The sequence below is a fragment of the Procambarus clarkii genome, chromosome 13 (genome assembly GCF_040958095.1).
Source record: "Procambarus clarkii isolate CNS0578487 chromosome 13, FALCON_Pclarkii_2.0, whole genome shotgun sequence".
NCBI lineage: Eukaryota > Metazoa > Arthropoda > Malacostraca > Decapoda > Cambaridae > Procambarus > Procambarus clarkii.
Genome location: NC_091162.1, coordinates 15,432,735 through 15,449,729, shown reverse-complemented (window position 1 = coordinate 15,449,729; position 16,995 = coordinate 15,432,735). Strand labels below are relative to the sequence as shown.

The following is a 16,995-nucleotide window of genomic DNA, read 5'->3' as shown; positions in this document are numbered from 1 at the left end:
AAAACGGTGCATTTCATTACGTTAAATGCTTGATTTTTTTTTCAGTTAATTGGGTCTATGTCAGTACTGTTACGAGCCCAAGAGAAGGTGCAGTGGACAAATCCATACATGATGGACTTCATGCAAAAAATCCTTGCCTACACAGTCCATGAGAAACCGAAGGTAAGGCCTTGGGTTCATTATTCTCCCTTTAATTTTCCAACCTCACTTGCTATTAATATTTCTGTCTTGTGTAATGGATGATCAGGTTATATTTTTGGATGTACTGGAATTTCATTGTGCGCTTGAATTCTAATGTTTATTGCAATGTGGCAGGTAAGAATGAATGAGTTAATGGTAAATCTTTGATCTACAAATATTTGTTTATCATTTATGTAAATTAATTTAAATAATGAGTCCATCAATTTTGTACTATAATATATAACGTTGGCTAAATGATATAAGATTTGTTAAGAAGTATGCAGTTGCTAATGCCATGTAAGTACTGTAACTTATAAAAGAGTTCAAGAATTGTAGGAGAGATATGCAGTCCTTGTTGTTGTAATTGCTTCTGTCAGCTGGGTCCTAGCTAGTAGGCAAAGAGAGAGAACTCAAGTCTTCTGCCTCTCCACAGTCTGGCTGGGAGTGCCTCTCTCGGCCACTGTCCTCCACAGGGCCGGCGGCTGAGCGGACAGAACACTGGACATGTGATCCAGTGGTCCCAGGTTCGATCCCGGGCGCCAGTGAGAAACAATGGGCAGAGTTTCTTTCACCCTGATGCCCCCTGTTACCTAGCAGTAAATAGGTACCTGGGAGTTAGTCAACTGTCATGGGCTGCTTCCTGTGGGTGGAGGCCTGGTCGAGGACCGGGCCGCGGGGAAACTAAGCCCTGAAATCATCTCAAGATAACCTCAAGGGAAGAAAGGTCTACCTTCCCTTCCCTTCCCATTTCACTCAGCACTTGCAATACCAATGCAGGCCCCTCCAGGCTCCATCTCCACCAATGCATCCACCCTTATTCCTGCCCCCTCTATCCATTGTCCAATGGTTGAGATTTACTGACATTGTGAACTGCATTGTGACCACTGCTCCTCTCCATCCTACACCTCCTTCTGGTCGAAAGCATTAAAAAATCCTCCCCCCTCTTCCTTATCTGGAGTCTGATGATATCCTTGTTCCAAATTCTGAATATCCTCACTCTAGAGTCAGACAATTATTCCAGAACAGCCCCACTTATTGAGTCCTATCTGTCTTTCCATTCTTCTTTCCTAAGCACATTTGTGCATTCATTATGATGTGGGTAACTTTATTATTTTTCTTACTTACTATTTACCGGTAATGTACATAATCTGCATACTGTACTCTCGTTACCTAAATTTTTCAGTCTATAGCCATTGTTATTTATTCTGTACACACCAGTTCCACCTATTAATTTATTCTCGAGTGGTTTGTAGTGGAAATTTTTTCCCATAACTTGCAGGTATCATACTAATCTAATACTCTAAGCTACCCTTAAAAACACAATTTCATTCTCACTTCTCTAATCAAGTGCATTCTGTACTTGATTGGTACAGTATGCTACATAAATACTGTATGTATACACACTGAACACATGGTGTATATGAAAGAGTTATGCTGCCAATAATTGTTCTTGGTCTTAAGTGTGAAGCTTGTTAAATTCTAGATACAGTATAATTTTTGTGCACAAATTTTCACCAAACCAATTTACAATTATTCACATTTTCAATTTTCAGATCAGGAAAACGGCACAGTATAACCTGAGTGCTATTCTAAAGGGTTCTTCCTTCATGGTGGGTGATGATGTGCCCAAGTATAGTCATCCAGGGGCAGGAGCAGTGGCCGAGTTCTGTATTTCTCAACTCCGAGCTGCGGTTGAGATGGGAAATACCAAAACTACTCTACATATTCTTGTCCTTCTTAGACAAGTCATAATGGCTTTTCCCAGGAAACAGTTAAAGGTAATTGTTCAGAGTGTTCTGTATTTTGATCATTTATACAACAATTATTAATTGCAGAAAGGCCAGTTTTAAATGTTAATTGTTGTTAAAAGTAAATTAAATGTAAAGTTATATCCTACTTGAAAGCACAAAGTTTGTTGCAGAATAAGTGTTCTACATGTTCAGTGCAATTACAGTAGCTTATTTTTTCTGAGGTGGTGGTGTTGTCTTGTGCACTTGGTGGGTATACACAGGTTGTGTTTAGGGATGTTTTCTTGTCTAAGGCTTTGTCTTCATTTCCCCTGTTGCCTGATTGTGGGGGTTAGGTGTTTGTGGACTGGGGAAAGAGGGTTGGGGGGAGGGGGGAGATTGGATGACATGACCTTTCAGAAGTTTACAACTTCATGGTTTCCTGCTCTCAGAGCCTTAAAAGGTGGAATTTGATGGAGGATTTCCTCAGTGTTAAAATTAGCTTTGGTTGCTGCAGCATCTTGTAGGAATGAACCTAGGTTCTCTCACACACTTGGCTGATGCTCTTAACATCTTTGCTCATCAGTCATTGTTCCCTTTCCAACTCTAGGCCGAGCTTGCCAAGAGCTTGGGACTTAGTAATTTGGACAGAGCCCCCTTTTTTGGAGGCATTGTGGGGGGGCATTGTAGTTCATAGCAAATAAAAATTTAGTAACTTATTTTCACAAACACAAGTGAAGCAAAAAAAAGTTATGGAGCAAGCTGTTTTCTCTAGATGCCTCCACTTGTTCATTGTCTCACGCCATTTATGTGCTGTTGGTTGTGTACCATGTCTTCTTCAGTGACATCTTATCCACTGAATAACAAAATATAGAATGATACCAAATACCCATACATTAATGGTGAAAGGCATGCACCACCTCTCTTCTAATACCTTCATATTTATCTTCCTAAATCAATCTTTATGTTCTTATTGCTTTATATTGTTACCATATGTGTTGTCTTTCAAATTTAACCAGTGAATTATTCTGGCATTATTTTCATTCCTAAACTGTTGCAACTTATTGTGAATAACAAAATATATTTCACCCAACAGTGTGTGTGTGAGTGTGTTCTCTCAATCATGCAACTGGGCAAATCCCTCACCAACACCTGTGCCATGCAAGCTCTCTACAGCCTCTTCATTTCCAAACCTTCACCAGTTGCATTTCCAGCCGACATTAACGCTGCTCTCATCAGTGCTTTGACAACAGAGGCAGCTGGTGCCTCCAGTCGTTCATTGGCAGTAATCCCAGGGATGAACGATCCACAACCAGCCAGTGCTTGGATAACAGTCCTTACAGTAGCTCATATTAATCTCTTCCAGTAAGTTTTTAAGGATCATTAGGAAAGTTGCCCTTTATCAGAACTATTGAGTGCTTCAGTTGTTGATGTACACTGATGATGTAAAATCAGATAATAAACAAAGAAGAAAACTAAAATATCCCTCTAAAATATAAAAATGTAAATAAAATAACAAAAATCCCTCCCCCCCCCTCAAAAAAAATTGATGGACATTGATGAAAGTAACAGATGTTAACAGGTACTTGCATCTCTTTATTATTGTATTATCCCTCAGTTCTAGTTAATAGGCATTGTTCTTTTTAAAAAATTTGTCCGAAATCCATTTCTGAAAATTTTGGGATGAAACTTTCACAGTGCTGAAGCCAGTAAGTTGGAGATGTGTTGAAAATTTTTCACTATACTGTATTTCATATTTAGACAAATATTTCTGAGCACTGGGCCCCTTAAATGGGGTTCAATTTCTGAGCTCATTATGTACCTCTGTAACCTTTCTCCATTAACTCACTGGATGGGTATGGGGTACACATTGTACCCACTGTACTCATTACACCACTGTAGTCTCATATAAACTGATCTATGGCTACTCTTTTAGATTGTCTACAGGTACTTGAAATATGTCCACTTAGTATTTCTACATTAACCATTATTTTCCAGATTAAATGAGGACCAGGGAATGAAATTCATTGCCTCATGGTTTGAGCAACTTGTCCCTTACTGGAAGAGCAACCACAGTGAAGTGCAATCAAAGGTGGGTATACTTTATGGTACTATTTTTCTCATCATAATTTCACATTATTTTAACTAGTGTGTGTAAGATAAGGCCCTTTGAATACTCTCTAATCTCAGTGCCTATGAGGTCTACCCAGGGTTAATATCACACACCAGACACTCTTATCATGATGATTATCTTTACAAATGGTCTTGTCAAGAAATTTTTTTAAAGGACATGATCTAACTTGAGCCTTTACTGAGGGACCTGCTAGCTATGATTCAAGAGATAGCAATACTGTCAACACCGATGCAAGTGATAATCAGAAACTCAAGAATTCAACTTATCACTAGTAACTCAACCTGTCCTACAAAGATTGTTGCATTTTGCTCATATGCATTACCCAAGGCCAAAAATTGTTGTACTAGAAAATGGAAGCGGCTCACGAAACTGATGTACTGTCCCGTTTTCTGTTTTGGGTCCTCTGGTAGGTTAGGAGAGGACACTTCATTAAATTGACCATTTTCTTGATGTTGGGAAACCTTAGAAAGACAGGCTGAGTAACTACCATTTAATAGTCAAAGTTATCCATGCCACTATCAGGTTGCAGCATCTTTTACCATAACGGTGTCTTTGTCTTTGTCAACCCTCGCTTGAAGCCCAGACCAAGCAAGCTAGCTCAGGAAAGAGGGGGACACAGTGCATTTTTCAAGGAATAACGCCAAAGAATATAAAAAATATATATTTATTACATAGGTAGTGGTGGAGCTAGAGAAATGGGTAGACCACCAAATGGTACCAAGAGCCATCATGTAGCCAAAGAAAGAGAGCCATCAGTACGTGAAAAGTGTGCCCTTTTTATTTCTCACTATGGCTAGCTGATATAGTTCTAACATTAGTTTCCACTATATCCCTCTTTCCATAGGACTGTGAACCATAATAATAATTAGAAGTTCTGAATTATTGAAAAAATGTACAGCACATACATTCCTGTTCTGCATTGTATATGTATGCAGGATTGTTTTATTTAATTATTGTAAGGCACAAATGTTTTTCTTTGTTCAGAATTTTAATTGCTTTTTATTTTTTATTGGCACAGGTGTTTGAATCATTTGAAGTATTGTTGCAAGAATGTGTAGCCAACTGCAGCAAGGAATTTCTCGCCAGCAACCAGGGACACGTGGCAACTATCATGCGGGCTGTCGAAGGGGGACTCTCGTTCCAATTCCAATCCGCATGGGATCAAGTGTTCAAGTGCCTGAATGTGTGTTTCACAGTAATTGGCCCAAACTTTGCATCCATGGTGGAGCCTTGTCTTAAAAACCTAACAGAGTTAATGGAAAACTCGCATTTGCCTCACCGCATGTATATAGAGCAAGCCATAGGTGCAGCAGTGAGTGTTTTGGGACCCAAGTCACTAATGGCTCTAGTGCCGCTTGAGGTGACAGGCAATATTGCTGAAGATGAGAAACATTTTTGGGTTCTCCCTGTTCTTAATAAATATGTAAAGAATACGCAGCTGTGTTACTTTGAAGATTACTTTGTTCATATAGCGGGCAAATGCTTTATGCTTCTGAACTCGCTCAAAGAAAAAGGCCAAGAAAATTCTCTTCTGTCTAAGGCTTACCAGGTAGTGGAAAGGCAGATCTGGGCTATGCTGCCAAGTTTTGCTGATAAAGCAACTGATGTAGAACAGGCTCTCAGCAATGAAAAGTTTGCACGTATTTTATGTGACCACATCAAATTCCGCGATGACACGAGGTCAAACATTATGTTAGCTCTGCGCAACATGATCAACGATAACATAGAAAATCCTGGACGATTACTCACTTACTCTAAAAATTATATCCCTGCTTTATTCAATGTTTATCTTACTCCACCTAAGGACAAAGGCAAAAAAGCTACAGAGAATGTTACTATAGGTTCTGGTCAAAGACAAGCTGCACATTACACACTCAGAACTTATCTACAGATCATCCCTATGGCAAAATGTAAAGAATATCTAGGACTTATCATGACTAAGTATAATGATGAAACTGACAGCTTCAAAAAACAGGCATTTTTGGACCTGGCCAGGGCCTTTCTTCCTTACCTGGACAGTAGTTTGTTGTATCGCCTCTATGAGAAAGTAAAACCACTGATCGGCTCGGCAAAAGATCACAAGGAGCAAAAAGCTGCATATAGACTGCTGGAGGAAATTCTAGGTGTGGGATCAGAGGGTGGTCAGGATTTCATAATGAATAATCTGGATGAACTTTGTAAGTTATTGTTGGAATCGCTCTCCACTGCAGCTCCTAGCTCACGTGCTCCACGTTTGAGATGTGTTAGACAAGTTGTGCTGCAGTTGAGAAGTGACATGGAAACATCAAGTAGAGATGCCCTCCTGAACCAAGTAGTGGGGGAGTGTGTCATGTGCTGTGGAAGGAGCATGTCTGAAGCCACACGTAAAGCAGCCTTTCTCCTTCTGTCAGAAGTTGGTTCCACAATCCAGAAGCATCTTCAGGTAAGATACACTGATGCACCTTTCAAGTGCATTTTCCAGTTCTATCCTGATCAATTAGTTTTCTCAGTTTCCTAATGATATTTTAAACATCAGTTTTCATTCATCTTCAAAATCAACTTTGTGATTGACTCCTTATTAATTGTGTGTTGTACTGTGTCATGTTTTCTATCTTTTGCATATACTGTACTGTATTCACATGACATTCTTTACCTACCTTGTACTTTTTTCATAAATGTTCTACACAGCCACATATTCTAACCAAAAAGGTCTCATATTCATCTTAAATGCTCATTTAGCTCATATTACTTGTTTTAACTCCTGGGCTGCACAGCTATTAATTGCTGATCCTGGTGTGCAAGAAAATAAATAAAATCCTTCTGATATTGTTAAAATGCTTTCTCTGATCACGGAGCAAAAAACAAAAAATGTATGTGACATATTTTGGCTGTGATAGGACGAGGAAGTGTGGCAAGAGGCCGGGGCTGTCAGTACACCTCTGGGCTGGTCTGCTCCAGCCAAGCTGTGTGGCTGGGGGTTGTCTTTTAAAGAAATTATTACTTGGTTATTTCAATGTCTGATTGTTTGTCACTGTTCTTTTGTATTAATATTATTCATTAGTGTATAATGCGATAAATTTATATAATAAAATGTGTGAACCATCACTATACTAAAAAATATGGTGTGCATATTAGTGGTACAATTATTATATTCATAGAGCAGTAAAACTTTTTGCTGTTATTGTGCTGCATATACACTATTTATATATACAGTACTGTACAGTATATCTAACTACATTTTCATGCACCATTATGAATCATAGTGTTTCTGGCGAGTGTAATATGTAATCTTATAACTGGTTATCAGAGTTCATCCTAATCATGCATATTTTGCACTAAATTCTAACAGTACATATTGAATATATTGTACAGTATAATATTTTCTTAGTATTTTGAATGTTTTTACCATGGATTTTTCAAGTACAATGTTGTATTGGGTTGTCAGTAATATTAGTATTTGTATCATAGAATTTATACTATGCACATTCCTAATTATAGGTACAATGCTGCTATTATCAAAATCCTGGTCACATTTCATTTCTGTTCTAGACTATTATTCTGATTACATTTCAGTCTGTTCTGGACCATTATCGAGTCGAGTCAATAATGATCCAGGATGGACCGAAATGTCAGTTTCTTCATTTTCTGAGGTAGACCCAAAGATAATCCATTCAGCAACACTAAACCAGTGTAACGGCTAAATTCTTCCATGTTCTTTGAGGCTTGGTATAAAACTGTGCTCCCTCATAGGAATGTCAAGTACATTTATATTTTCCTCACATTAATTAAATGGTTTGTTGCAGTGTTCAGGGGAGGACACTGTACGTCACTGCCTGAAGTTGCTCTTGGCGGGGCTGGCTGGTTCACCGGTTCTTGCAGCCAACTCTATCTTGGCCATCACTTCACTCACATACCAGTATAAAGGTATATATATGCATTTTTCTTTCTTACTCAACAGCTGTAAATTAAAGAACATGTATGTGCAGATGTATTAAGAATACAGTATTAATATTATTGTATATCTGGGAAGGTGAGAGGATAAGGATGTTAGATATTAGGGTGTGTGTGTGGATAATAATGAAAGGTGTGTATGAGTGGGTAATAGGGAAGACATAGGGATAAGTGAGGATAATGGAAGGGGGAAGTGGATGAGTGGATAATAATAAGGAAATTGGGGTGAGGTTGAAATATAGTGGTTGTGTTTGGGTGGATGGTGTGAGATACTGACTGTGGGAGCAGCATGGTGAGAGTCGGGATAATGATAGTAGTTAGGTGGACGGATAAACTAGCAGGAGTGGGAGGATTATCCATGTAGAGGCTGAACTGAGGCTTTAACAATATACTGTATCAAAGAAACTTTGAAACTGTTTCTTTCCATGTGATCTGTTAATAATAATTTTAACTGCTAATACATTTTTGTGTGTGTTTTGCCTGATTTTATTGAATTATATAATTAATATTGTCATTCTTCATTTTCTTTACAGATATCATATCTGATGATATGATTGAATTGCTTATGCAAAACATGTGCGTCCAGCTGCTTTGCAACTCCCGGGAAATTGTTGGCTCCTGTTTATCTTTCATCAAATCGGCTTTCATCATCTTCCCTGTTCCTGTCATGTCCAGCCATATAGATACAATTGTTAAGGCTCTTTGTAATATCATACCAGATTGTCAAAGAAAATTCAGGCTGAAAACGCGTGACATCTTGGTCAGATTGATGCGCAAGTTTGGTGCAGATCGCATAACGGGTGAGTAAATAATTGTTCTTCTCAGAATCATTTGAAGTCATGTTTCTTGTGGAGAAAGAACAGGTAAATAATCATCATCATTATCATCACCATCACCATCACCATCACCATCATCATCCCCTTTCTTACTCACAGGGGTGGGAAAGCATTAGCCATATTGTGTAGTTGTGGAAAGTGGTGGTATATATATTGAACAAAAATAAATACCTGTCCATTCATTGCCATTATATCATGTACCATATATAGCATTGTGGACATGCTATATAGGGTACATATATATGTACCCTATATAACATATCCAAAATATGATAAAGTATGGATATGATAAAAGCAACACACACCACTCCAAAATAAACAGTGACTAAAAAATCAAAACAAGAGTACGTTATTGCATAAAGCAGTTGGCTAAGTGTAAGAAATTGAGAAGTTAATGTGTATTTGTTGCATTAAAATGTTAATTTAGCACTATCGCACTCTTCGAATGACCATCGCGTCCGATTTTTTTTCTCTCAAGTCCGAGCATCGGACATGATGTGCGTCCGGTAAAAAAATATTTGTATAAAATTCATTTATTATCGATCGACTTTGGGATAGTTTCAAAATAAGCGCCTTTAGAGTGCACACAATTTGATACCAAAATGAAAGATGTAACACGAAACTTGATGTCAGAACACTTGAAAGATTATAAATATGTTTTTGGTCGAAATTAATCCTAGGATCCGGGTTCGATCCCTGGTGATGGCAGAAACAAAATGGGCAGTGTCTTTCATTCACCTTGATGCCCCTGTTACCTAGCAGTAAATAGGTACCTAGTAGTTAGACAGCTGTTACGGGGGATGCTTCCTGGGTGTGTGTGTGTGTGTGTGTGGAAAAAAAAATTGTTAGTAGTTAGTGACAGTTGATTGATTGACAGTTAAGAGGCGGGCCAAAATAGCAGAGCTCAACCCCCGAAAGCACAACCAGGTGAATACACACAAACGTACATATACATATACACACACACATGTATGCACATCCTTAGATGTACACAGACCCATAGTATAAGTACTTGACATCTAACTATAACATTTTCCATTACCAGCTCTGGTGCCATCAGGTGATACTATACTGCATAAACGCATCCGAAACCTTCGAAAATTAGAAGCAAGAAAGCAGCGAGAACGGGAAGCAAGAAAAGACAGCGAAGGCATGAGTGACGATGACGACTTCAAATCTCGGGCTCTCCCTGCTAGGTAGTGTTCCAACATTTTAGTATCATTTGGCACTGAGTTGTCACTTTTGATTACTACTTTAGGTTTGCTTCTCATGTGTCCTTGGGGAGGATCATGCAGAGTCAGAACGTCGGTAAACCTACTAGCATCGGTGCTACAAGAAATTTTCAAGCAAACTTGCATGTTAGAGAGGCACTGAAGAAATACCCGATCCTGCCCAGAATTACTGAAAGAGGCAGTTCATAAACGCTTGAGGTGCTTCCAATCCCTCCCTTGGCATCATTGGGACCACTAACGATGGTATTCACTAACTACTTGTGTGCCTGGCTGCCTACACTGACCACCACCAGGTGGCAGTATCATACCTCTGTGTCCCCTTGAACCCAACCATATATTTGGGTCAGCCTACTTAATGGCTTCCTAGAGTGTACAGCACTGGCACCCTTGAACCACAGTTGATGCACTAGGCTCCTGTAACAATCTTGACCCACAAGAGCAAGGACCAATATCTAAACCTCCCCCACCTCTCTCCCCCTATACAGGGCAGAGGAGCATATGGGGATCAAAGAATAACCCACAGTTGAGGTGAACTACCACAAAGTCAATAGGTCTCCCATGTTGCCTCAGTCATTCCTGAAGAGACTAGGAAATTAAAACATTGGTTCTTGGAACCACCTCAAGGTAATCCTTGGGTGTGTGCATCAGATGTGTAATTGCTAATCAACCTTTTTTGGCCTAGTCTTTCTCTTTGGCATTGGTCATGGTCTCCTCATGCTCTAAAGCAGTTGCCATTTAATGAGTTCATGCTTGGTCTTTTAAGCTGTTACAAAGTTCAACAGCAAGGCCACCCTGCATAATGCAGGTTTTGGAAGTGAGGTAGACCTACCATGAAATCCAGCCCCACCCTCACCTTTATAGGCTGGAGGGGTAGAAACGATAGGGCTTGAGACCAGAATCTTGTCTTCAACCAACCCTGGGCCAAAAATTCTCCTGCCATAAATAATACGAAAGATTTATGTGCATCAGCGAGCTGATATCTAGGAGGCTGGGTCACTTTTTGCAGTGAAAAAGTTTGTTAGCTGGTCATTCACACTTAAATTATTTCTGTATTGATATTTTTAAGTTTTGTCACAATTTTTTTATGTTGATGCACCTAAAACAATGTGAATTAGCTTAGTTCACTCTATATATATACCAGATACCATTGTATACACACATTTAGATATACTTCAGCAGCCTATTTTTTTCCCTTAGAGGTTTGAAGCCTGCTTTCAGAATAGGCTTATCTTACCTTTGGTACCAAGTGTGTTTTTCCAAATACCTAACAACAAGTAAAATAGTGATAATTGCTTTCTTGCCACCTTGTAGTTTGGATGAAGTGCTGGATGAGATAGACACTGATGATGACGATGATGAGGAGGAGCAGGAGGGAAAAGGCAAGAAGAAAGCCAGACCTAAAGGTAAAGGCAGAGAGGAAGCCAATAAGAAGAGTACCTGGATAAAAGAGGACAGTGTAAGGCCATTATGTCTGTTATTGTTACTAGAATTATTTTATTTCTTTAATCTCAGTTTTGTTTATACTGTTATGTAGTATTAAATCGTAAGGATAGGTTTAGGTAATGGTTAAAAGGAACGTGGTCCCTCTAATAAAAGTTTGGAGCAGGAAATAAAAGCAGCTGATAAACCATGACAGTTGGCTTGTATTGTTCCAGTATGGAGGTTATGAGTGGTGCTAAATACTGTATGCTGAAGGAGTGACAAATGCGTCGTGGAGACTAAGCGTGTAATTGAGACAACGAAATGATGAGAGATTTAGAGCTTCCATAGAGTACAAGTTTTCGTTCACTTATTATAAATATATTAAAGGAGAATTATTCCGGCAATTTTTTTGTTTATTCATCTTTTTAACCATTTACAGTTGAAAACAAAGATAGCATTTCTAATTAGAAAATTTATTACCAGTGAGGTATTTTTGCCTGTAAGGGCAAATCTAAATTATATTTTATAAAGCCCATTAAAGGTGTAAATTATTTCATTATAAAATCAGTTCACATCTTGGTGTGTCTACATGATTGCCAGTGTTTTTATGGTCTCTTCAATCATTACTCTCACTGTTTCTTGGTGCAGGATGATATAGTGGATTTCCTAGACTCATCAGCTGGCCAGTCTATTGTCTCCAAGCGTCCTGTTATGAAGGCAAACTATGATAGCAGGTCCACAAAGGGTGATGCAGGTGGTGGTGGCTTCAAAGTGGACAAGATCACGGGAAAGCTGATCATTACAGACGATGGGAGTGTAGAGAAGACAGACGGCACCACAAGTAAGTGTGTTGTTATTCTTGGTCTTCTATTAGGCTAAATTTGTTTACTCTTTGGTGTTCATTAGATTTTATATTGCTGTTTGAAGGAAGTTAAATTTACTTTATAAATATTGTTTTAATTCTAGATTCTTGTAATTTATAAAGTTTTGACAATAAGTAGAAAATTAACTGTTTGGATAATTATGTTAAATTAAAAAAAAAATTATACTGTATAATTATCCTCATGCTTTGGTGTATTTGGGGAATAATGTAATTTATTAATAAAACTAAATTTGCGAATAGTGACCATTTTAAAAGTTGCTTTCTGAATCCTTTCATTGAGAGTGATATACATCAACACATACATTACTCTCAACATAAGAAAAAATTCATTTTGCAGCATATCACTTTTCTCTGTTCATCAGACTACTTTTTACCCAAGTGTGAGAAATATAGTTAAGTTGGTGCATAATAATGTTTGAATAGCAAACTACAAAATCCAAGTAATGTTTGTTAGTGTGGTACAATATATTTCAGTAGATGAAATGTAAGGGATGTTGTGTGTGTATGTATGTGATGTTACAAAGCTACTTGCTTTCTACATGTGTTTCAGTCCTTCTGAGAGTCATGTGATGGCACAGTCCTACATACAAATATTTTATGACCAGTTACTTTGATCTAAGCTACAATTGTATGTGTGTATAATGAATTGTGTTGAATAGAATTGAGAAAGTGTAGTTCATGTGTCTGGAACACATGAACTCTTTAAATAAGAAATATTGAGTGAAGGAATAATAGCATGGCTTGCTCTCACAGAGATGAGCTTCATGGAGGACATCGATGAGTTCCTTGGCATGAAAGAGGGAGCTCAGGACGGGAAGATCAAGAATCGTAAGAGGAAACTGAGTGGCGGATCCGATGAACAAACAGAACCTCCTAACAAGGTAAAATATATTGTGATCTCAAAACTCCCACTTGCACCACACTTTGCCCCACCTATATCCATTCTCACCACCACCTACTTCAAGTACCAACCCACAAATTCCCCATGCCTCTGTATGCACCACTTGCTTTCTTCACACACACCACCCACTTGCTCGCTCACTCACGTGCTCTCTCACACAACTCTCGACATCCCCCCCCCCCCCTCCTTTCCCTCTCACCTTTCTCGGTAATATACACTTCTGCACCCAACACCACCCCCCCCCCCCTTCTCTCTAGGGGCTCCCCCCCCCCAGGGATCCCCCAACCCTGGGGGTTTGTTCAGCTTTTATTTTTAGAATTTAGTATTAGCTAGAGTACAGTAATTGTGACATCTGCCTAATTATAGACTTAAGTAGTCCTGGGTGTGACTTCATCATAAAGGTTCTTCATTAAGTAATTGGAAACCATTGTCATGGTAGTAATTTGTTCTTTGTATTACTGTAGTTTCTTTATACCTCAAGAAAAAATAGTTACTGTTGTCTTCTATGCAGGTTGCCAGTTCAGGTCCCAACACAGACAGCAAGAAGAGGGCAACCAAGAAGCGCCACGACTATGGATCAGAATTTCGGTCTAAGAAGGCTGGCGGTGACATGATGAAGAAAGGCAAAATGTCTCCATATGCCTATGTGCAGTTTTCAAAGGACAGACTAAATAAAAGGTATGGATGTGGTATGCTCTATAAAGTATATAAATTTAGGTATAAATTTTAGAAAATATGGTAATGAGGTACAATGGTACAAAAGAGTTCATTAATATAAAATCCCAGTTCTTGGTCTCAGAATTAATACTCCATCATACTTATCTTTATAATTTTGTACCAGATTTATGGTCACAATTTTCAGTTTATTAGACAAGTGTTTGATATCTTTCTTATGTTAAAGGCGTCATCTTCATGATAAAAAAAATGTTGGTGTGTCTACCACAAAACAAAAAATTAATTGCTAACCTCTCTTTGAACAAATTTCTAATATCACAGGCAATTAGGTGCTAAATATCATTCTCATTCTGTATACTCTTATCTGCTTTTTAGCACAGTGTTTTCTCCGTAGACTTGTTCATGGTGTGCCTTCACCTAGTGTTGTCAACATATTTCAGCCATTGGTAACTACCTCAGACTTTGCAGGAAAACTTCAAACATTTTAGAAATAATTCCTTATATGCTGTGGCTGTCTCATGAGATGTAAGGTGGATGACAAATTCTCACCCAACTGGTCCTGTACATCAACTTGTTTTTGTAGGGATAACCCCTACCTAGTGGGCACAGTATAATTAAAGAGTAACATTAATTCAATCTTCATAATGCTGTTCCGTGTTGAATTAATGTTAATCTTGGATATTGTGCCCACTGGGTAACCAGGTATCTAGTTACTATAAAATTGGGATCTCTGTTACACAAGCTGTATATACAAAATTAGTTTGATTTAGGCCAGGTGCTGAATCTACTGATGATGGAAAATGTCATAAATAAATGTTCTTTATGCTTGTGTTACAATATTTAGACTTGTAGCGTGACCCAGTAGTGCGGCTATACCAGGCAGATGGAATGTGGCACGCACTTCACATTAAAAAAAAAGTGCCACATTGGCCTTTACAGTGTGAAAATTGCACATAAGTGAAGGAATACTCAAGCAAAAAGTTATGACAATTTATTCTAATATCAAAATGAACAAATATGAAAAATATACAACACCCTGGAGTTGACATACTTGGCTAACACACAAGACATATAATAATCACAGAAATACATATACAAACTTACGTGAACAAAAAAATATGGGTGACACTGAAGTATTTTCATAATAACACTAAAACTTGCACACAAAGAAGCGGGAGGCAAGTGTCGTGCGGAGGTAGTAACGTTTATTCCCCTGAGCACCTGATGGGACTAATGAAGTGACCAAGGTCATGGGTATTTATACCCCTGATGATGATGTCGCATCTTTTGTTACCGAGGCTTGGAACAATGAGCCGGCGCTGTATCCGGTGGTTTACCTATATGTAACAGGGAACCGACAGGTCTTGCAGCCAGCTTGGGACTCTCGGGCTGGGTGGAGGGTGTACTGGTGGTGGTGTCCAGACATTTGTCTGGGTTGAACTCCATACCGGTCATAATATGTGATATGCAGTGATGAATAACAAAGGAAGAGGCCGTTTCCTCTGCTATGCTGGGGAATTATGACCTTTTTTTTGGTATCTGCTCATACTATGCAACAGCAGTAACTGGTAATTATGTGGATAAAAAAATTATGGTATAGTAAGTCATATTGAAAAAATTAAAAATGTACAACACTTTCATTTATGAATAAACATATCTTAGTGTGTGAATATATACCAATTACTGTTGAATGTATTCTAAGACATTGTATTTGCTCTTGCAGGAAGAAAGCCAAGTACGATGGACAGTTTACCAGCCTAGTGAGAGGAGCAAGAAAGGGTGTTGTCAAGGGTAGCAAGAAGAGAGGTCGCAACAAGAAGTAATGACAACTTGAAGTGAATTTTTTTTTTCTGAGAGGACTCCTTCATTAGCTTTCACAAGCATTAGCACATTCATGATACCATCATTGTATCATGATTCACAAACATCATTGTATAGATATATTGTTTAATTAAATATATAATATTTTATTGCATTTATTTAATTTTACCTATTATAAATTGTTCAAACTGTCTTTACTCTAAATCTTGCGATTTAACCAGTCGAAACAGTGTTGTATACAGTGGACTCCTCATTATCATCTGAATTATTGGGATCGCATATACAGTAATTTGAAATCTGTATTCCCTAGAGTGCAGGCGGGAGAGGGAGAGAATTAGCAGAAGAAAACGCCAAGCCATTACGACTATATAGCACTTGGAAGGGGTCAGAATAAAGATTTGGGATGGGATGGGGAAAGGGAATGGCGCCCAACCACTTGGATAGTCAGTGGTTTGAATGCTGCCCTGCATGAAGTGAGACCATCGCTGTACAGTCCAGTCCAAGTGGTTGGGTACCATCCTTCCCTACAGGCAGGAGAGATAATAACTTACACTTTGAAAATATTAGAGAGTGGTTCCAAGAGACAGTGTGGTAGGAAGTGCCCCATTGAAAAGAAGAGATGCAAAAGGAATGCCGAGAGAGAATTATATCAACATAAGGGCCCAGGACTCCAACATTCCATTTAAACATAAGGGGCATATCTAGCCAACCTCTTATGCTATTCGAGAGAGAATTTAATAAACATCTCCAAAGGATGTGAGTAGCTGTGTAAAACAGCCTGGTTGATCAGACCACCAATTAGTCTAAAAGTCCGGATTTTCAGCTTCCATCAATTGAAAAATTAAATACAGTATACATATATTTGCCTATATAAATATATTTATCTATGCATATTTATGCAGTGACGTCTCCGCATTTTTAAAGTCCAATAAGACATTACTAAAAAAGAAATCGGATAACAAAAAAAATATGCATGGGCACAGGAAGGTCTTGGCCATTATTGTAAACGTCAAACTTGGTAATTGTAATTGTATTGTAAACGTTGCATGGTCCCAACAGCACCCTCACTCTCCCTCACGTCCTGAGGGTCAACCTCAACCTCTCCTGCGGACCTCTTCCCTTTCACCATCTTCCTTTTTTTCGAGTATAAATAAATTTTGATTTTTTTAGGATTTGGAATTATTTTGTTGGCGGATTTGGATTTTTTTTGTTGGCGGAATTGGATTTTCTTTGTTGGCGTATTTGGATTTTCTT

At 38.5% G+C, this 16,995-nt stretch overlaps 1 protein-coding gene across 4 annotated transcripts in view; it reads left to right on the top strand.

Annotated features, from left to right (window-relative positions):
* LOC123757116 (RRP12-like protein) overlaps positions 1-15,890 on the top strand; it is a 33,281-nt gene extending 17,391 nt beyond the window's left edge. For all 4 annotated transcript variants that reach the window (XM_045740501.2, XM_045740500.2, XM_045740502.2 and 1 more), the window contains exons 6-18: positions 46-162; positions 1,734-1,958; positions 3,004-3,272; positions 3,906-3,999; positions 5,060-6,463; positions 7,824-7,944; positions 8,505-8,771; positions 9,853-10,003; positions 11,351-11,495; positions 12,110-12,302; positions 13,098-13,225; positions 13,757-13,923; positions 15,644-15,890. In XM_045740501.2, the coding sequence (XP_045596457.2) occupies positions 46-162; positions 1,734-1,958; positions 3,004-3,272; positions 3,906-3,999; positions 5,060-6,463; positions 7,824-7,944; positions 8,505-8,771; positions 9,853-10,003; positions 11,351-11,495; positions 12,110-12,302; positions 13,098-13,225; positions 13,757-13,923; positions 15,644-15,743 (3,381 nt within the window). In that variant the 3' untranslated portion in view covers positions 15,744-15,890. The remainder of the gene's footprint in view (positions 1-45; positions 163-1,733; positions 1,959-3,003; positions 3,273-3,905; positions 4,000-5,059; positions 6,464-7,823; positions 7,945-8,504; positions 8,772-9,852; positions 10,004-11,350; positions 11,496-12,109; positions 12,303-13,097; positions 13,226-13,756; positions 13,924-15,643) is intronic.
* Positions 15,891-16,995: the final 1,105 nt, after the last annotated feature.